The 22,445-nt window shown below is 35.2% G+C and overlaps 1 protein-coding gene across 10 annotated transcripts in view; it reads right to left on the reverse strand.

Annotated features, from left to right (window-relative positions):
- Window positions 1-22,445, reverse strand: part of Epha5 (EPH receptor A5) — a 347,746-nt gene that overhangs the window by 140,641 nt on the left and 184,660 nt on the right. For 4 of the 10 annotated variants that reach the window (XM_052735287.1, XM_052735285.1, XM_052735286.1 and 1 more), the window contains exon 5: window positions 21,582-21,917. The exons of the other annotated variants lie outside the window; for them this stretch is intronic. In XM_052735287.1, the coding sequence (XP_052591247.1) occupies window positions 21,582-21,917 (336 nt within the window). The remainder of the gene's footprint in view (window positions 1-21,581; window positions 21,918-22,445) is intronic. 10 annotated transcript variants of the gene reach the window in all.

Genomic DNA, 22,445 nt, shown 5'->3' on the forward strand with positions numbered 1-22,445 from the left:
GAACCTATGTTTGGGGAGCACATAGACCCCAGGGATGATCCTACTATTACTAATTTGCTAAATGGATATGGTTTTAAACTACACTATAACTTTTTTTAAAACTTAGTATCATTTATTTGATTCATAGTAGCAAACAAAAATACAAATGTGAACAAAGTTGAGAACCCAAAGAACCAATGTCACTTATCAAATCATCTCCTTGAAAATGTATGCACCTTTCCCCGGGTTGTGCACTAAATCATTGATCTCTAAGCACAATCCACAATCTCCAACATTTTCTTTGAAAATATCTAACACAGAAAGCTCAAAGAATCGCATTGTCAACTGTGCTGTTCCAGCCACCTGGGTTTTATAATTAACATTGTTATCTCTATTTTCTTCTTATCTATTTTCTTCATTCTTCTGTCCCCATTTCAAGTTACTACAAGTGGGGACTAAGAATGAATTATCTAGGTTTTCCATCCATTAAGGCTTGGGCAGCCATGCATTTGGACAAGGAAAGTACAGCAGCTGCTTCAGCCTACCACACAGACAACCTTATGGTTTCATGTAGATGCTCGGGAGTTAAAATGACAGGCACAAAGAAGGGAGCTCAGCCAGGATAATAGTTGAGGATATGTGTGTATATAAGAACGATTGATTAGTGTTATTCAATGAATCTCAACCTCAGCACAAGAGAGTCATCATTCACAAGTATCTCTCTGCCCTTAGATGAGTGAAAAATCACAGACCTTGCCATGGAAGGCTCTTTGGCAATGTATGGGTTTAAAGCAGAAACTCATATATGATCAAAATTTCAACATAAGTGATTATAGAGTGCTCAGTCACAAATAGGATATCAATATAAAAGTCCTTCACCAAGTCTCAAGGATCATCTGGGAATAAAAGGCAGAAGGATCTTAAGAGTAAGAGTTTTGATCAAGTCAGTCATCATTTCAGAAAGGAGGCTCACTGGTATCCATGTCCAGATAAGGACCAAATGAGAGATTATGACTTGCAAGAGAAGTTCAGTTTTCTTTAGGGATGTGTCTCCTTATAGGCTCATGGATTGTGCTCTAGCAGATGGCTTTACAGCCATGAATAGCTGGGTAGCACGATTTGGGCTCAGTGTGTTAAAAATAAATCAATACAAATAATAACAAAGAAGACATTAAGTTGAGGAGTGTGTAGATCCATGGAAATTAGTAGGAGGAATTGCAAGGTAAATATGATCAAAACCCACATATGTATGTGTGGAATTCTTCAAAATATAAATAATATGTTGAAAAATATAGATGAAAAGTTCCCAAAGAATTTTAAAAAAGTCCTTAAAATTAGCTGAGCCTCAGAATATTTGAAAGACCTCCAAGAATATAATAAAGTAAAATTTTACACACACACACACGTTCTTGAGATGTACACAGATGGGACTAGACTTTATTTGTTTCACATAGTAAATTTCAAAGCTAATTATCCCTTCCATATGTATATTATTTTTCCACATAATTTTCTTATTCAGAACCAATTTATTTATTTTTATTTTTTTTGTTCTTTTGTTTTTTTTTTTTTTTTTTTTGGTTTTTCGAGACAGGGTTTCTCTGTGTAGCTTTGAGCCTTTTCCTGGAACTCACTTGGTAGCCCAGGTTGGCCTCGAACTTACAGAGATCCGCCTGGCTCTGCCTCCCGAGTGCTGGGATTAAAGGCGTGCGCCACCACTGCCCGGCCAGAACCAATTTAAAATGAGTGGCATGGCAAGAAATTCAGAAAGGAAAAGAAGAGGAAGGCATATTAAATCTGCCTCAAGGTACTGATGCCATAACACAAAGGCTATTCGGCCACTTTTATTTTAAGGCACTCAATTAACCTAACCTAAAAAGATAATCACTTGCACAGTTTTACAAAGAAGCAAAAAAGCAGAAGCATTGATATTCATACCTAAAATTGATTTTTATGCAATAACTCAGAATTAATTTAATAGTAAGGTTGAACAAAGTACACTTGATGAAAAACATCCCATGCATTTTAAGAGGAAATGAAAAAAAATCACTTTAAATGTAGAACTTATAAGCAAAGTGGAATGTAGAGAAAATTAGGATAATTCTACCTAGAAAACAAAGTTTCATGTAGATGAATTAAGGGTTAGGAAGAATTAATATCAGCATTAAGAGTCATAAGTTTTCAATTAATGAGCTAATACCATTTTAGAATTTCCTGATTGAATTACATACTGTCTTTTTCATGAATTTGAAATCACTACAATTTTAATGAATTACTGACTACCTATTCATTGTGGCTTGACTGTGAAGTGTTCCTGCAGTCACATGTGTCTGAACAGTTAGTCCTCAGCTGTTTGTACTACTTCGGTAGATGATGGATCCTTACGAAGAATGACTTGGGTGGCAGAGCTGTGTAACTGAAAGTTGCCCTGGAGAGCAAGGGCACAAATTTGCTTCTATCATGTCTCTGTTCCCTAGAATCGTCACTGTGTGAGGATCCTAGACAGCACACACTGACGGACAACAAGTCATTTCCCCATTCCTTCCCCACAGTAAGGCAAAGTGTCTTCTGAAACCTTGTTCACAATTCAGTCGGCCCTCTCTCACTCTGTTTCATTTGATACTTTACAACTATGATGGCAAAAAGCAAATAGCACTCAGTCATTAATAGCATATGTATAATCTCCTAAAGAAGCTAATAGCATAGTGAGGGTGATAAGATAAAGTTATGACATTTTCAAATGAGCAAAATTTGAAACATATGCAAAAAATGAAGTAAAAATAAAAAAAGTCTACTGAAGCTCCTGTCTCAGAGTCTATGACTCAACACAGCTTCCTTAAAGAAGCCATGCTAATTTTCTGGGTAATAACAACCAAGTAGGAGTTAATGTTACAGAAATGGAGAGTGACAGGGCATAGGTACGTGTGTCCCATGTTGTCAGTGTGTGTCATTATAGCAATTCATGAAAGAACAAGCAATATTTGAAGATCAAGGAAAGGTGACAGACATGCTAATATATAGGTACATACTAACGGTGTTTAGGAAACAATTCAGAAAGTAAATTTGAATAAAATGATGCCGAGCTAGTGATATATATGGATAGTTGAGGAAAACCAGATCTAAATAGAGACAAAAGCAAGTATGAATATCCTGAGACTGGCACACTTCTGAAAAGTAAGGTAAATAGTAAACCTCAAGGGCATCTTGCAACTCAATAACTGAAAGCTGAATCTACTATGAGATGAATGTTCAAGTCCTATATGACAGTGTCTTTAAGAGTCATTGGAGACTACTGAATGTGGAAGTAATGTCCTGTGATATATTTTGTAATTTCTTTGACTCTGAAAATAAATTTCAGTAATCTAAAAGGGAAATTAGGGAGATTAACTAGGAGATCATTTATTAGAGCATTCTCATTATGAAATAATGGTTGTTTTGATCAATTTGTTGACAATGGGACAGGTGATAAAGCATTCAGTTATAGCTGCACTTAGATGCAAAATGACTAGGCTATTCTGATAATATGGGAATTCTAAACATTACCTGACAATGTTTTTTTCATGTTCATCTCACTGGGACAGAGTACCTTGATTCTTCCAAATTTCACAATGATCAGTCTTTTGACTTGCTTCTGCCATTAGAAAGCAATTAATATGAGAACAGACCTGATTCTAACAAGGGGCACTCATGGGCCAGCCCAGTGTGGGTTGAAAGACCACAGAGAAGAAAACTCACTTATCTAAAGTCTTTCCTAAAATAGATCAGCTGCTGACCATCAGATACTTAAGGGAATACAGAGTCAAATAAGTCAGTGAATATGCGTATTATGGGCCCCAGGATGCCATGTCCTACCTCAGAGAAGTTGTATGTTACATTGCATAAAAAGTAGAACTGATAAAAAAAAGGAAATAGGATGCTTATCAGGAAATGGAAAGAATATACGTGGAGCCAATGAACTCACAAGGGTACATAAAAGCAGAAATAAAGGCAAAAGTAGAGATCAGTGTGTTACAATAAAAAATAGTGTCATCATTAGTAGCATCGTGAATGTGCAAAGGGGACAAGATAGAAAGGGAAAGACAGAAAGGAGTGGGGAGGGAGGGAGGGAAAGAAGGAGGGGGGCGAGAAGGGTGAAAAACCAAACTTTCTTGCTAGAGATTTAAACTTAAGACTATATTTGAATCAGGAAATATTGACATGGATTTAGATTCTGAGAAAAAACACTGGAAGAACTTGTCAGAGTCACAGAAGAACCCTGGAGGAGGTCCTTGGAAAGAAAACCAGATTCAGTATCAGCAGACATGTTCTGTGCCTCTTTATAACTTCACAAGAAAGAGTTTAGAAAATTTGCTACAAGATTTACTTGTGGTATCTCCAGAAATCTCAGAGCTTGACACATAGTGATACATTATTATTTCTTTAATCACCAGCATTGTTGTCAATATCTTTAAAGTAATTTTAAACAATATACACAATCAAGGTAAATTCTGATTAGATATGAAAAATACTACTCACTTTGTAAAACAAAAGCAAGTAAATCAAAGTAGAGCAGATTGCTGCTAAACTATCGTCTATTTGCAAATTTGATGCAAATATCAGACAAGATGTATACCATTTATTTTTAAAGTAGTCTTGGTTAGTCATTATAGAAGTCTGCATTATTTTGAGTTCAAGACTTTCTTGGAGAAGTTGATGAAGTACTAAGTATAGTAGAATGCTTGTTTTTCTTCCACAACTGAGTACACACACAAAAAAAGGAGATAACTTTTTTCTCTTGATTTTAAGGTAGTGCATTGACACATAGTGTTGATTTGTTTTTAGTAGGAGTATAAATGATGGTAGATTGGAAATGATGACAGACCCTTATAATGCAAAACAGAAAGAAAGGTTACCTAAAAAGGATCTCATAAATTATATTACATGTGTGATATCACAGTTTAAGGGACAAAGCACTAACATGATTAGTCTTCAACAGACAAAAGGAAAAGTAAATAAATCACACTGACCATGTCTTCCTTCTTTCTGAAGGGAATCGATGTTAGCATCATTTTAGGAAATGAAATTAATTCACTTAATTTTTTTAGATTAGCATAAGCATCATTTGTCTACATATGGTTGAAAACAAAACATCAAAAAACCCTTCACCATTAATCTACCAATTATAATTTTAAAGACTTATAAAGTTACTCTTTTAAATTATGCTTTCTGGAGATACCATGATAGAGGGAGACATCATGGGGATAGGGAGAAACCAGGTGCTAGGGAAGTTCCCAGGAATCCACAAGCATGACCCCAGCTTAGACTACTAGCAATAGTGAAGAAGCACCTGAACTGGCTTACCTCAGTAATCAGATCAGTGAATACCCTAACTGTCATCATAGAGCCTTTGTCCAGTAACTGATGGAAGCAGATACAGAGATCCACAGTCAAACACCAGGCCAAGCACCAGGAGTACAGTTGAAGAGAAAGAAGAAGGAGCATGAAGTTCATGATGGGGAAATCTACAGAGATAACTGAACCAAACTAGTGGGAACTCATGCAATTTAGACCAACAGTAGTGGACCCTCCACAGGACTGGACTAGGCCCTGTGCATAAGCGAGACAGTTGTGTAGCTTGATCTGCTTAAGGAGCCCCCTGGCAGTAGGAACCACTCTTCACGCATGAGCTGGCTTTTTGGAGCCCACTACCTATGAGGGACACCTCAAACAGCCTTGAGGAAGGGGGAGACGCTTGGATCTGCCTCTACTGAATATACCAGGTTCTGCTGACTCCCCGTGGGAGGCCTTACCTTCTTGTAGGAGGGAATGGTGGGATGAGTTGGAGGGGTAGGCTGGAGGGGTGGGAGAAGGGAAGAGAGGGATCTATGATTGGTATGCAAAATGAATGAAAAAATTTCTTAATAAAAAAAGTATGCTTTCTGAGACATAAATATTGTGTTAACAACCCAAGTACTCATGGACACCTGCAAATAAGGGACGTTAGTCTGAATGCAACATTGATGGGAAAAACATAAACCTAAAGACACATGACTCAGAGTATATTTCTCTTCAAATGTCACTACAATTTTAGTAGGAAAAAAACATAAACACTAGCTATGAAATATAATTAAGTAGAGAAAATTCATAGTTGAAATAATACTGTTCATATATAATTGATTCTACAAGTCTAAAATGAAGGCATTGTTTGACTAGTAATTTAATCATTACTTAACAGTATGGGTCATATGTACAGATATACTAGATGCCAAAATTCAATTAACTTTCCTTTCTTTACTTACTAATGAAGCAAAAGTATTTTTAAAAAAACCAGCTAACACTAGAAGCATATTATGTTTAATACAAATCATTTCACATCTATAGGCTAAAAATAAAACAACTATAAAGCCTTTTTTTTCTTTTGAGACAGGATCTCATTATGCAGACCATGCTCCCCTTGAACTTATTTGTCTGCCACTGACTCCAAAGTGTGAGTATTAAAGACATATACTATCACTTCCGTCTTTGATGTAAGTTTCTTGTTCTTGTAAAACTGTTCGTATTTTTAAATCAAACTTCAAACCAGAGAAGCTACCTAAACTGTACTCCAACAACGTTCTAAAGGACCGACAATTACTAACATAATCTATGATATAAAAATAATTGAAAATATTCCAATAGCCAAACAATCTTATGATACAGCTTTTACGACATTTTTGTTGTTAACGAATCATTCAATATAGAGGCCAGCAGCAAGAGAGATCTCTCCAAACAAGGAATAACTATTTAGATAGAAAACAACCAAAACAGTTAAAATGATTTGTCATTATGCCCCCAATGCCCTCCACATGGGGGACTAAACTAAAGGTGCTTGCACCTTTGCTAGCTAAAGGTTTTGCATTGCCACTTACTCTTTTAATAAATGAAGCTTAATTTCATGACTACATGAATTCTGTGAAAATACTTCTACAGAATGATATTTGTGGTAAAGGAGAGGAGAAAGTATATGGAGTTAACAAACTGGTCAATCCTTTCTCTAAAAGACAACAGACTTGATGCAATTGTTACTGAGTTCAATACATATTTTTTGTTTTCATATTTTGGTTTATTTTTCATGCATTATTTTTGTATGCATGTATCTGTGCACCATGTACAAGCCTGCTCGCTTTCAGAGGTCAGTAAAGGATGTAGAATCCCTAGGAACAGGAATTACAGATGGTTGTGAGCCAGTATATGTGTGCTGTGAACTAAAGCTGGGTCCTCTGCAAGAACAACACATACTCAATTGCTGACTCATTTCTCCAGCCCCTCAATGCATAATCATATTAGCTTTTTTTTCAGTTCTTCCACAGGAAATTAAAATACTCTCATGTTTGAATATGTTCTTGACTACTGTTTTATAGAGTATTCAGGAGAATATATAAGACCTATACCCAATAGTGTAAAATGAAACCAAAAAGTGCTTAATAATTAGTTGATACTCAAATACAAAAATGATAAATTTAGAAAAAACACCAAAATAAAATGTTTTAAATATAGTTGGCAAAAAAAATGTTTTTGTAGGTGGTGATGGCACTTGTCTTTAATCCTAGCACTCTTATTTAGAAGCTGACAGATCTCTGTGAGTTCAAGGCCAGCCTGATCTACAATGCCAGGTCCAGTACAGCCAGGACTATTACACAGAGAAACTCTCTCAACAAATGTTTTTGTATTCTAAATAAACAGTACTCATAATCTTACAAAGGACTTCTGTGTATGCTTGATACAATCATGATTTTACATGTATGAGCTCACTCACTGTTACACCACATTGTCACAACACATTAAAAAGATGGTACCAGACCACTCAGAGTGCTCGATATACTATGTTTCTGTGACTAGTAACAAAAGGGAACAACATTTCAGAGTGAAATTATAAGCAATATTCTACCTGTATCAGTCACAAATAAAATATGTGTCTTCCTGCAAATAAGTTCATAGAATGCAGGCCAATGAGATGAATGACTGAATATTTTAGTAACACAGATGCTCTGACTCTGAACTGAATTAGACTTTGATGGCCTGCAGAGGAAACACTTAATAGATACATTCATGTGGAATGACAGTAAGTTTGCAACTAGAATTAATATATAAAAGCAGACTTAGGACTAGTACCCAGATGATCATCAAGCAGATTACACCACTCAGATGAGAGCCAAAGGATTAAAGAATACTTTGTCTGTGTCTGTTGGTGTGTGTCTGCATACAGTCTGTGACTATGCCTGGACTTGGCAGGTTTTTACTCCCTTTCTTACGTGAATTGAATTACAAATTCAGAGTGTGTAGTTCTTGAAAACATATTTTAGCAAAGAATCATGGGTAATAGTTACAATCAATAATGATAGAAGATACTGCGAAGTGAAAAGTAAATAGTGAATATGTGAAAATACCATACGGTTGCTTAGTAACGTTAACAGGTGATGGTAGAACTCTTAAAAAGTGAGGTCTGTGAGGAGACACTTCAGTAACCGGGGCCATGACTATGAATAGTCTTATGGGCCCATGTAGCAGGAATCCTAAAAGTTCTTATTAATAAAATCAAACCTGAGGCCAAATATTGGGGTGAACACTAGAAGGTCAGAGAGACAGAGCAAGCCACAGCTAACCTCACCTGGCCAACTTCTCAGCTGATCTTGTTTCCTCAGACTGGAAGCCTCTGTGTCCTTATATCCGAATGGCTCTCAGCTGAACTGTGCTGCTAGAAGCCTGAAAGCTTAACCAGCCAAATGCTTCTAGTTTCTGGTCTTCACACCTTATATATCTTTCCTTTCTACCATCACTCCCTAGGATTAAAGGCTCGCTTTCTGGGATTAAAGGCGTGTGTCACCATGCTTGGCTGTATTCTTGAACAGATGGATTTCTGCCTCTGGAATGCTAGGATTAAGGACGTGTGCTACCACTGCCTATCCTCATGCTTAATATTATGGCTGTTCTGTCTCTGACCCCAGATAAGTTTATTAGGGTGCACAATATTTTGGGAAACACAATACTACCACAGGCCCAGGCCTCTTCCACATCCTCTCTGCTGCCTGGATGATGATAACAGTTTCCTTTACTGTATTCTCCACATGGGATGCCAACAAAGGCCGTACTTCTGTCCATCCAGTCATGGGATGAGACTTCTAACACAGTGAGGCAAAATTATCTTTTTCACACGTAAACAAATTTTCTTGCATATTTTGTGGTATGGTAGAATATTGAGTGAGAGGCTCTAGAATATTTCATCGATCACTGTAACAAAATTTTTTGTAAAGCTATACTCAATTATTTTGTCAAGATTATAATGTCTAAAGAAGAAAGACTAAGAGAGCAGTTATACTTCAAATAATACCTTATGCCTTGGTACCATAAAACTAAGCGTATGAGTTATCAGTTAGACAATGTGTCCACATCCCTAATGAGAGAAAGGAAGAAAAGAAAGATGAAATAATGGAAGGAAGAGAATCATACAAATTATTAAATAGATAATTATTCAAATAATTCTACAACAGTATCTAAAATATTATGTGCATGCACATGCATACAGTGCGGGCGTGCGTGCGTGCGTGCGTGTGTGTGTGTGTGTGTGTGTGCGCGCGCACACACACACACACACACTATATGTGGTCCTTTAGCCGTATATCTTTTTAGAGTTCAGGAGATGAGTATTTTCCTAGAATAAATGTTTACCATGGTTTAATTTCTAGCAAAATTGAAGAAAGAAAAAGAAAATCTATAGAAAATACAAAATGTCACCATCACAACCCATGCCTGGCATTATGCTTCTGATCTTAACAATGTAGAAAGTATGATGCCAAAACCAATTTTTTTAACACAGAGAAATTTTAGAGACTGCCCTAGCCGCCTCTCCCTCTCTTAATAATCTAGGGATATTAATAAGGTAACAAAATTTGTAGTAGCTTCTGTTCAATGTTATGTTCAGGAAACATTATCCAAGCCGTGAGCGAAGCAAGCTTTTCTGACAAAGCAGCAATCTAAGTAGATCTGAGTTATCCAGGACACAAGTACAATAGACAATAACTCCTGATTTAGGAAACTACAACCCTCTCACACACACACATAGTATTCAGAACATAACTACTATAGAGTAAGAATTCTTGGTTTCAGAGTTCTACTTCCTGACTAACTGAATTTCTGACCTTGAGGAAATGGTTTCACATCTTATTCTTCTGTTTCTCTTTTCTAAATATCACAGAAGTAATAATATACTATAAAGATATTGCTAGGATCAAATCAGAAAATGCAGATAAACTTCTTGGTACATGAATCAGCACACAGGTAATGAAACTTTCTAGAGAGCATCGTCTTCAACATTGCAGTGGGTTGAGGGAAGACAGAGAAGAAATGTAGGATGTGAAAGTGTCTATTTAGAAATTGGGTGAATCTACAGCAAAATTTTAGGTCAGTAAATAAATCACAAATTTATTTGTGAAATTTTCCAAATATATCCTACTCCAGCTTGTAAATCACAATTAAGTAGCCAGAGAATATATACATAACTTCTCATTGTATTAGAATCTTGTTCCAAGTGTTTTGAAAGCAGCAGGTACAACATAGTGGCAGACCTAGAACAAGTCTCATTGTAGACAAGTTTCACCGTAGACAGGTGGCTGCAGCTGGCTAAATTATAGCATTTTTTTTTATTTGCAGCCATCATGAGAACACTAATCTGATTAAAGAAGCAGTAATGTGAGGCTAATGCAGAGACACACATAACATGTAATTGAGCAAAGCATTTGTGTCTCCATGATCTTTGTTTAGAAATTGTAGTAAGTTAAACTCCTATCCAACTTAGTATGAAAATGAGACAGTTAAAAGTTGTAGTTTTCAAAGTGTATTTTGAAGAAAATATGTCTTGTTTGTGTATGTGAAGGCTTTACTCATGCTTTTTGCTCTTATTGCTGCTGCTATGTAAATTTCCTTATTATACTGTTCTGGATACTTTATCAAAATGAGAAGAATTTTCATGTTAATATAAATTTAATGTATTTTAATAGCTCCTGTTGTAAAATTTCCTTGGTTTAATTGTCAATGTTAAAGCCAATTATGCTATTATCTATGATTCTATCCATTATTATTTACTTTGGAATACTTTTATTTTATTTTTCACTTCATCTCACCAATGCATCTGTCCACCAAGGTCCAACAATCTGTTTTCTGAAATCAATTCTGGAAGATCCATGTTATTTGGAACATTGTTAACAAGTTTCATAAATATTCCCGCCTTGACACTGCTTTGTGTCTACTGCACTCTATACAAATCAATAATTATTTTAGAGAGATTAACTCATTTAGTTCTTAATGCTACCCTATGTCATAAAATGTTATTTTCTTCTGCTATTGACAAGATAAAAACTGAGATACTAGTGTGTTTAATATCTTCCAAATTAAAAAAAGGTAGAGAATGACAGAAAGAGGTCAAAATATGCGAATTCTGAAATGACTTGCCACTAACCAGCTATTCTACATAGAAAATGATGAAAATACAAATGCTACTATGTACATATTATTTCAAGGACAGTAAAACTATTAGATATACTGTAATGAGAAACAGCAGAAACTGAAAATATTACCAACAAGTTCCATTACATTTGCTTGTTTGTTTATGTTTGTTTGTTTCTTAGACATGAAGTAAAAAAATCCAAGTGCCTGGTTTGGGATGGTTCCTGTAGCATTTGTCAGAGAGGTTCCAGAAGTCCCCAAACAATGTACGTCTTTGCCATTCCTCTTGGTTGTCCGGCAGACTAGGTGATAAGCCCCTGTTGCTAAAGACACTGTCAAATTTAGTTGTATTATGTAGAGAAATCAAGCCAGAATTAAACTGGCATATTCCTTCCTGCTGAGTATTATTCTATGAGAGATACTAGGTGATAAATGTTATCAACAGTCTTTTCCAAATATGAATTTTCTGGATTACAAGACCAATTAGCTGGTAAGGTGTGACCACTTAAGCAATAGTAGCATTACTGGCGTGTTGTGTCCTCTATTACTGTATTTGAGATCTGCCACAGAGGAGAGAAGACATACTGTAAACCAGGTAAAAATCCATTGCTAGGAACAGCGTAGGTCTTAGGTGAATACTCAATACAGGTGTCTAGAAAAGTTGACAGAGCATCGAAATGCCTCCTAAAAATATGTTTATGGCCACAGACAAATGCTAAAATCGTCCTTAATAAAGAAGCTTCTCTATTAGGAGAGTAATAGTCAATAGGGGGACTCAGAACTGTATAAAATTTAAAAGTAAATAAAGGATGAGTGGTCATCTCTATATAATTCATGTACACCATTCCCTCTAAGGTGCAGGAAACACTGGGAAATGAGGTGGGAAAATAAAAGAGCAGGAAGACAGGAAGAAAGATTATGAAATATCATTGTCTGGATAAGACAAACATTATTATCATAAACTCAAAGCTGCTTTACATCCCTTCCTGAGTTTGTACAAGAATGCCTCCACCAACATTCAGGCATTTTTGGAAGTAGGGCTCAAGGGCCTCCAATTCTTAAACTGATCTATTTTCCTCCAACAGATTCAGGAAAATTGGAGGTCATTGGTTTCAGTAGTGTTACCCCTTGTGACCCCACCATGCTGCAGTTGATTGTTTCAATCCAGTTCTCAAGCAGATGGCCTTCACTAAACTAAATGGGCCACAAAATAGAAAGAAGAAATGGAATGGTGGGGAAAAACCTGGGATTGACAAGGATGGGAAGGAGATAAAGGAGCATGGGGAGAGGACAGAAAATCTAATACTTTATGTACATGCTATTGAATTGACAAAGAATAAAGTTATATAATTAAAATATAAAGTGGATATATGATAGTTATTAGTATATATGATGGTAAATAAACAACATAGATAGAGCTTTAGAATATTTTCACTATAGTAAAATTATCAGAATGCATTCCTGTTCATTTCAGAGCACTTAATATTGATTGCATTATTTTTACACTTTTATTAGCTTATTTTCTAATTTCATTGATGCATATAATATCTTCTGGTTACATTTTTATTCTATTCATTCAACACCACCACACCACATCTTCCTCCAACCCATGAAATATTTATCCCGCCTTTATGTCTTTTGTTTTTAGTTTTTTCTTTTGGGGCCTGCAGAGCTTAACCAGGTCAAATCCCATGAAAATGCACATGAAGCTATCTACTGTAGCATGAGTAATCCAACAGTGACTGTATCACTAAAGACAATGACTTCCTCTCTCCCCAAATCATTAACTGCAATAAAATGAATACTTTGAAATAAATAACACTTATGAAAAAATATGTAATAGTTGTTTTTAGTGTAAGAAAATAGCAAACAATTGAAATTGCAGTAGAAGTTTCCTGAAACATATACATAAATCAAAGAGATCTAATATTTGGAGTGACCAAATAATGGGGGAGGGGAAGAACAAAACCCTAACTAAATATATTTGCCAATAAGTGAAACCTCTAGTATCATGAATAGGTTACATCTAATTGAGTGGTTAGCCTAGAGGCCCCATGGAAACTTCCAAACAACTCAGGCTATTGGTTGTTCTCCACAAACAAATGCATTCTGATAATATAACTATAGTCAAAATATTCTGAAGCTCTATGTTGTTTATTTACCATCATATGTACTAATAACTATCATATATCCAATTTATATTTTTAATTATATAATTTTATTCTTTGTCAATTCCATATATAAACATAAATTATTAGATTTTCTGTCCTCTCCCTTTGCTCCCTTATCTCCTTCCCACCCCATGCCTCTTGTTAAAGGAAATATTTACATGTCTAATTGAACATGGAGAGTAGAGCTGGTCCCTAACTAGGTCCTTCATCCCTACCAACTGTTGTTCATGGTACTAGAAGGTATCCTGTACACTACAGGAGAATCCCAGCTATAAGTCATATGATCTAGAATGATGACCTGTCTGATTGATATGTTATTGCGGTAACGGCACAAATATTGAAGGAGTAATCAACCACTATCTGATTGGATTTAAAATCTAGTCCATGAGATGGAACTCATGCCAGACACTGGGTAGCTAAAATCCTGAGACTAGAAAGGCCACAGGCCTGTATGAAAATCAAATACTATTGTTCTGTTAAAGAAACGTAGCAATAAAATGATTCTTAATGACATTCTGCTATACCAATGGATAACTTTCTTTCCTAAAGTACATTCTGATTAGATTCACATCCCTGAACCCTTTACAGATCTTTTGTACTTCTTCACCCATTCAATTTCATTCTTTCTTTCTCTCACTCTTTAAAAAACAGTCAGATTTTTAAAAAGACATTAATATAAAATAATAAGATAAAGAATATGCATGGAAAGACATTTTCCCAGAGAGACATACATACAAAAGCAAAACCCAAGACAGCACAAAATAGGAAATTATAATAGATAAGCAAAAGATCAGGAAGGTAAAAAATTGTCAAAACCATATGTGAGACAGAGAGAGAGAGAGAGAGAGAGAGAGAGAGAGAGAGAGAGAGAGAGAATATACTTTGGGAAAGAAAGTTATTTTCAATTAGAAATTGAAATTAGGAACATAAGAAAGTACAAAAACACACTAAGGCTCTTCAAAAATAGTAAAGTCTTGACCTGTAACCAACAAGTAATAAATGCTGAGATTCAGAAATATTTTAGAAGGATAGATAGAATGAAGAAGAGACTGGATTAGGAAGAGGAGGTGGATGGGAAGTGATAGGGCTAGGAAAGAGGAAGACATGCTAATACCAATTATTTTAAAAACAGTGTTTTCCTGAAACACTACAGATAATTGAATGACATAAAATTGGCCAAATAGATCAAAGTGCAACATCTTTTTAATGGCAATTTATGTATTTAAAAACTTCAGTAATCTCATCAATCTCTAAAACAAAGAAATCATAACTGAAAAAAATAATGACCAAACCAAAACACAACAGAAACTTCAATATCATTTCTTGTGCTAGACTTAAGGTACATGGTTTAGGATATACCAGAGGAATTGGCAAGACATTGACTTAGATAGACAATTTAAGTTAGTAGGTTCTTCATGGCAGTGATATTTTTGATTTTCTGGTGAAGAGGGTTATAAAACAGGAAGATTGTGCTGGTGGCAAAACTGGTGCTTTTCTGTGGTTTAAAGTTTGGGATCAAGATACAACAATAATAACAATAACAGTCACAATAATAACATCATTATTCTCTTGTGCCTGGAATCTGTTACTTCACAAGGTCAGTGAAAATCATCAGAGTCATTAAGCAGATCTGTGACAGGGCCAGCTCTGGCCCCAAATACTTAGACCATGTTCTTTTGAGTCTATTCTCAATGATTCTATGAGCCTTATTAGATCACATATACACACCTCTTTCTGTTTCAAATAGTAATTTTGCTTGTAACTACTATAAGAAAATGCAAGTGCACAGAAAGTGTTCTCAAAGGTGTGGTGTAGTTGGATTGCTTCTCAGGTCCCACCAGGCCCCTAGAGTCCTGTGGCTCACTTATAAAATAATCACTCAGAAGCGTGTATGAATTATAACTACTTGGCCATTAGCTCAGGCTTGTTACTGACTAGCTCTTACACTTAAATTAACCTATAATTCTTATCTATGTTTAGCCATGTGGCTTAGTATCTTTCTCACTTCTGCCTTGTCATCTTGCTTCTTTTGTGTCTGGCTGGCAACTCCTGACTCAGCCCTCCTCTTCCCAGAATTCTCCTCTCTGATTGCCCCGCCTATACTTCTTGCCTGGTCAATCAGCATTTTATTTATCAACCAATCAGAGCAACACATATTCACCGCATGCAGAAGGACATCCCATAGCAGTGTAGTGTTGCAAACTACAGACTTTTAAAGGTACCTGAAATAGAGAAACAATGAGCAATTAGTTGTACTCAAGTGAACTGGGTGGTTTTGTTTGTCAACTTGACACAAGGTAGAATTGTTAGAAAGAAAGGAGTGCCAGCTGAGGAAATGCCCCCATGAGATCCAGCTGTAAGACATTTTCTCATTTAGTGATTAATGGGGAAGGCCCAGTCTGTGGTGGGTGGTACCATCCCTGGGCTGCTGGTCCTGGTTTCTATAAGAAGGTGAGTTGAGGAAGCCTTTGGAAGCAGGCCAGTAAGCAGTATGCCTCCATGGCCTCTGCATCAGTTCCCACTTCTGGGATCCTGCCCTGCTTGAGTTCTTTCTGTGATGAACAACAATGCTGAAGTGTAAGCCATATAACCCTTTCCTCCTCAACTTGCTTTTTGGTCATAGTGCTTTGTCTTATCAATAGAAACCCTAACTAAGACATCCAGTGTAGCAAGGGTCTTTATCTAGGAAGAAGATGACACTGATAACCATAGGGACATATAATCTCCACATATGTTCTTACTTCAGATAAAAAAAATTCATGAAATTAGCATTTTAATACTCAAAATTACACCTCTCTTGTTATGAATATATGCTAGATATAAGAATTATGTAAAGGGCTGAGTGTGCCTAAATGACCTATGGATATTGAAAGAAGTTTAAGTTAGCTGGTCAGCTTGAGATAATCAAGGAGTATCAACTGAGTCAAGTATCTCATGTTTCACAATCGAAGAGACTAACATCAACACATCAGAAACTAAATATTTCCCATTGAATTCCTGGTTTACATGAGCTGTTAAATTTATTGTCTTGTCCTTTGAATAAATGAGACAAATGTATGTGGGGACTTGAGAAATGCTGAGTATTGGAATGATTAGATAAACAAAAGAGAACTGGCCCAAGCATCATTCCATGTGTTCAACATTCCATCAGTCTCCTAGGAACCAATTATCTCATTAGTAGCAGGGGCAAAATATTTCTGGAATATGACTTTCCCATGATTATCTATTTAAATTAGAAAAATCATGAAGAAATAAGTATAAGAGTAAGTTTTATGCATTCCTGATAAAGAAGCATGTAAACTTTGTATTCAGCATGGTATAAATATGGGATTGCAGATTGCGCACTGGCACAGGTGTTTAACCTTCATCAATTAATTTAACAAATTTGGAATGAAATGTGGTCCACTGAGGATTCCTTAATTTACCATTATAAAAATTTCAACAACTCACAAATAGTAATACTAAAATGGAGTTTGGTTAAAAACCCATACAACTTACACTGCTTGCATCTTCAGGAAGAGCAAAAAGACATTTTCTTCATAGCATCAAAGAAAAAATATAAGGACAGTACAATTTTTTGAAAGTTTCATAATTTCTGATATCTATACTTGAGGCCACATAATTTAGAATTATGATGAAATCACTTCCTGATTACTTTTGGGCTCAAGAGAGTAGAGGCAAATGGAATCTGTAACATTTTATTACGGGGAAGAAAACTATGAATCTCATAATAATCAGTAGAAGCAGAGTTGTAAAATATACAGAGAACTGACATGCCTGGACTGGAATAATGAGTCTTATGATCTATGCCACCAATAATTTCAAAATCTGAGGGATACATATCCAGTAATCAACTTATTCATGGCTTGCCAACACTTTTCATACTTAGCTATGTTACTGTACTGAACAATCCTTTAACTGAATAGAAAAGCATGTTAGAAAGAGGGCTTTGCAATATCATCCTATATTGCACTTTATTTACTACTTCTAGATTCAATTACACATTTTTCACTATTTCTAGATTTTTCTAGAGAAATTAAGGGTTGAGGAATTATTGAATATTGCATTATGATCAACATTAATCCCTGTAGGTTCAATATGTCCATAATTAACTGCCTAAAGAAGAGCCAGGAAATGAAGCTCCTCACATTATAGAGAACACCTACCTTAGATATATTGCTGGTTGTCTGAAAATTTGATGGGTCTGGGGGATTCCATCTAAAATAAGAGATTTTTTACTGAGTGCTTCCACCTATGCAAAGTAAAATTCTGTACTTTTGAATGTTAATTAGGTTGATGGCTATTCTTTGTTGTCAACTTGAATGTATCTTGAATTAACTAAGGCACAAAAATGGGGCGCACCTGTGAGGGATTTTTGCTTAATTTGAAGTGGGAAAACCTACTTCTAATATGGATCTTTGAGGTGGGAGGACACATCTTTAATCCAGTCTTTTGCAGTGAGAAGGCCTGCTTCTAATCTGGGACATTCCTTTTGCTGGAAGCCTGTATAAGGACATGGAAGAAGGAAGTTTTTGCTCTTTGCCTGCTTGTTAGCAAGTCTATTCCTTCACTAGCATTAGAACCTACTTCTTCCAGATTCCAGGGTATATTGAAGACAAGCTGAGACATCCAGCCTCTGGAATGAACAACTACTAGATACTTGGACCTTCTATTCATAGACACCCATTGTTGGATTAGCTGGACCATAGCCTGCAAGCCATTCTAATAAATCTCTTTCTATGTAGAAAGATTCATTCCATAAGTTCCATTACCACAGAGAGCCTTGCCTAACACAAGTAATAATTTTGAGATGCTATTTAGAAATAGTTTATTGTTCAATATAAAATATATAATATGTGCATATATTAGAAATTTTAATGCTTAGTTTAAATATGACCATTGAAAAATTATTTTAAACCAAATAATGAAATATATGTACATCATATATGTATAATATTTTGTGAGCAGAAAAACTTTCAGCTTAAGTTACTTCAGTAGAAAAATTTGTTTTATAGGATGTGGTGTTAATACCTATTGAAATATATGTTTTAGATTTCTTAAAATGATAAAAGTAGAAAATCTTACTGTTGTAAGTAAATCTAATTAATTACTTCAGAAATACTGTTAAAAATTTAAAGGATTGTAATTATATAGGAAATGTGGTGATATATTTTGTATCCCAATAAAGCTTGCCTGGGGATCAGAGGACAAAGCCAGCCACTATATTAACATAGAAGTCAGGCAGTGATAGCACATATTTTTAATCCTAGCATTCAGGAGGCAGAGATCTATCCAGATCTCTGTGAGTTCAAGGCCACAATGGGAACAAAGCCAGGCAAGGTGATACACACCTTTAATCCCAGCACTAGGAAGGAAAGAAGATGGCAGAGCATAGAAAGGTATATAAGGCAGGAAGTCTCTCTCTTGAGGCTGAGGATTTCATAGAGGTAAGAATGTGACTGGTTTGGTCCGATTCTCTGATCTTTTAGCTTTCACCCCAATATCTGGCTCCAGGTTTTTTTCATTAATAAGACCTTTTAGGATTTGTGTTACAAGTCAAGATATATAAAAGTGGTAGAGAACATGAAAATCTCTTATTATTTTAGTTACTTTTCTATGTACTTGCACAGCATTGTAACAGAATGCATATTTATTCTTTCATTCTCTTTCCAATTTGAGAGTTCATTAATACCTTTGGATTCTACTCTCCTACCATGCTTCTTTCCCACAACCTAATCTTATTTCCTTTGTATTACATCCACTTTTCCCTTCTTTTCCCCTTCACCTTCCCATGAATTACTTTTCTTGACCAAGAATATCTTAATGAAAATATTAGAATTATTTTCTGATACTCTATAAAAACATTTTTCAAGTTTAATATAATTCTACCATTTAATTTTTCCATAAAAATTATACTTTATTAAATTAAACACAAACAAGTATCACTTATACTTAAGTAACTTCTCAGACTATTAGCTTTTGTATAAATATCCATACATTAATCATTCATTCAGGTTTTATAGACAAATTTAGCTAATCAGTTTTCATTCCTAGCTTAAGGCAAAATTTTCCTCTTGAATGACTAACCATTTTTCTTTCTGCACTTTTGCCAAATTCTTTCATGTTTTACTAGCACACAAACCATATCAATTAGAAAATATCAGAATATCTGTTGAGGTTAATAAAACTTGTAATGTGTTAAAAGAAACACATTACACAAAAGAAACAAACATTTTGAAAAACAACCCTTTGAGAAATTAAAAATTTAAGTTAAAATTTGCTAAAAAGTATTTTTGCATAAAAAATAAAAACTGTCATTAAACTGAATGCTTAATAATACACTTATCAAATCTAACTACAAAACCTACTTCCTGTAACATTAGTACTAGAGGACTCAGTCAATGTAGCACTAAATAGAAGACTTCTTTAAAGTTTCTTAAATTGACATTTTGTGTGGAAATGATACTTTTTGACATAAATTAGTGACGCTGAGAAAAACAGTATTTTAAAGTTGAGGGATATGTTTGCAGTGATTTTATTTATTTAATATTTAAATAAATTATATTATTTAGTGTACTGCGACATCGAGGCATAAATTGACATTTATATCTTCTCTGATGACAAATCACAGGATAGATGTGCCATGGCTGCTGGCTGATAGTAACTTCCTTGCTATTTTACACAATAAAGGTCCAATACACACACACTGCAATCAGAATATGCCAGTAAATCAGACAACTACAATATACTGTTGTTCATTGGTAACATGCCTAAAATAATAGTCATTCTCTCATGTAGTTTATCACCAAGAAGTAGCTTATAAAGATGTTAAGATCATGCAAACTACTGAATTTTCTCCCAATGAAGAACATCTTAGTGAGGTCTCATTATTTACAAGATGGTATTGTTTAGCTCATTTTAGAATCCAATATGGATGAAAGAGTTAAAGATTTTACCTTAGAAGCCTGAGACTATAACATTAAAGTCTGCATTTTTTTCAAGTTCAGATGACAGTTCACATTACTGAATACTTGTGATGGTTACTGTGACTATTGTCATGTGCCAGCACAGGGGCAGATTTCAATGCTTTCTTTTTTTTTTTTTTTTTTTTTGGTTTTTCGAGACAGGGTTTCTCTGTGTAGCTTTGCGCCTTTCCTGGAACTCACTTGATAGCCCAGGCTGGCCTCGAACTCACAGAGATCCGCCTGGCTCTGCCTCCCGAGTGCTGGGATTAAAGGCGTGCGCCACCACCGCCCGACTCAATGCTTTCTTATACCTAGAGATTTTTGATCACCTAGTGAGTTGAATTCTGAGGCAAGAGTTCCATGCTGATTAGTGTAAAAGAGAACATACACAGACCTACAAAGGAATCATCAGCTCAAACAGGCCTCTATATCTTCCTCTACAAAGTTTACATTTTTATAATTCCAAGATGCAACTTGAAATAGATGTATTTTGAGTATTTCTAGCACCTAAAATTTATTCTATTTCTACAAGTGGATTTGGCAAAAAAAAAATTCAATTCATATATATTTGAATAAAATTGAAAAAAAAGACCATTATAACTTGCAAAAAAAATCCAACTGTGGTGTAAAATAAGAAGTAAAACAGCAAATAAAGCATGCTATACAAATTAATTTTAAAAAGAACTCTTGACATTAACAAAGCAACACAAAAATGTAGATTTGCAACATGAAACATACTATATATAGATATCATAGATATGATAATTATAGGTGTAAAAGGAATTACTCCAGAAATGTATATTTAATGAAATAATGAATTAAAACATACCTCTCCTGTCTTTTGTCAATGGATGTTTGCACTTAAGAAAGCCTTAACTCCTTTTTAAGGTATATTTGAGATAAAGTTTCTTTTAATGCATTCTCTCATAGAACATCTGTTAAGTCCTCAGCTGCTGATGTAATTGGCAGAACTAAGTCAAAAATATATAGATTGGTTGGGCATGACACTTACCTGCTTGATTTGTGGTTACATTTACCGACACATACTGCCGGGTCTCTGGGCTCAAGTCGGAAACTCCATTCACTGCCTCAATTTCAAAGGTATAGTTTGTGTGAGCAAGTAGGTCCACCATCATGACAGAGGTATTTTTCAGGCCGATTTGCTGGGGCAGGTACCTGACATGACCTCCACACTCCTCACACACACCTGCATGGGAGTTGCACTTCTTGCATGCAATATAATATGACACATCTTTCCGTCCACCCGTGTCGGCAGGCGGAATCCACTCCAGAAAGACACTAGTTTCATTTACATTTGAGATGGCATTCCGAGGAGCTGAGGGGGGTCCTGGTTTGCAAAGTAAAGTGAGAAAAACATATTTAAGATGATATTAATTCCTGTCTTTGACCAAACTAATCCCTGGCCAGAGGAAAAAGCTAAATTTATAATTAATTTTTATGTGATATTTTATAACAATTAAAAAATTAAAGTTTTAAGAATCAGTAGTGTTTATACAACATAAAAATCATTTACTTTTTGACTGTTATAAACTTTTTTAATAGAATAAGATGTTTTTATTAATATATATGTTCATAGCTATGGAATAAATCTATGTAATGACAGAAATGTTACATAAAGTTTTATGTTTAAAAACATAGTAAATCTGATTCTTTGTACATTGAATAACAAGCTTCCTCTGTGAGAGTTGGAAGTAAATATGAATTCTCTGTTAAACAACAGCATAGTAAAAGGAGAAATTTTCTGGATGACTCTTGACAATGAATTCTATTAGAAAGTAATTGAATGTGTAGAAAGCGAACAGAGTTTGAAACACTCATGAGAGAACACAGCTCAGGGATAAAAGCTGAAGGTCAA

The sequence above is a fragment of the Peromyscus californicus genome, unplaced genomic scaffold (genome assembly GCF_007827085.1).
Source record: "Peromyscus californicus insignis strain IS unplaced genomic scaffold, ASM782708v3 Scaffold_13__1_contigs__length_99412109, whole genome shotgun sequence".
Lineage (NCBI taxonomy): Eukaryota > Metazoa > Chordata > Mammalia > Rodentia > Cricetidae > Peromyscus > Peromyscus californicus.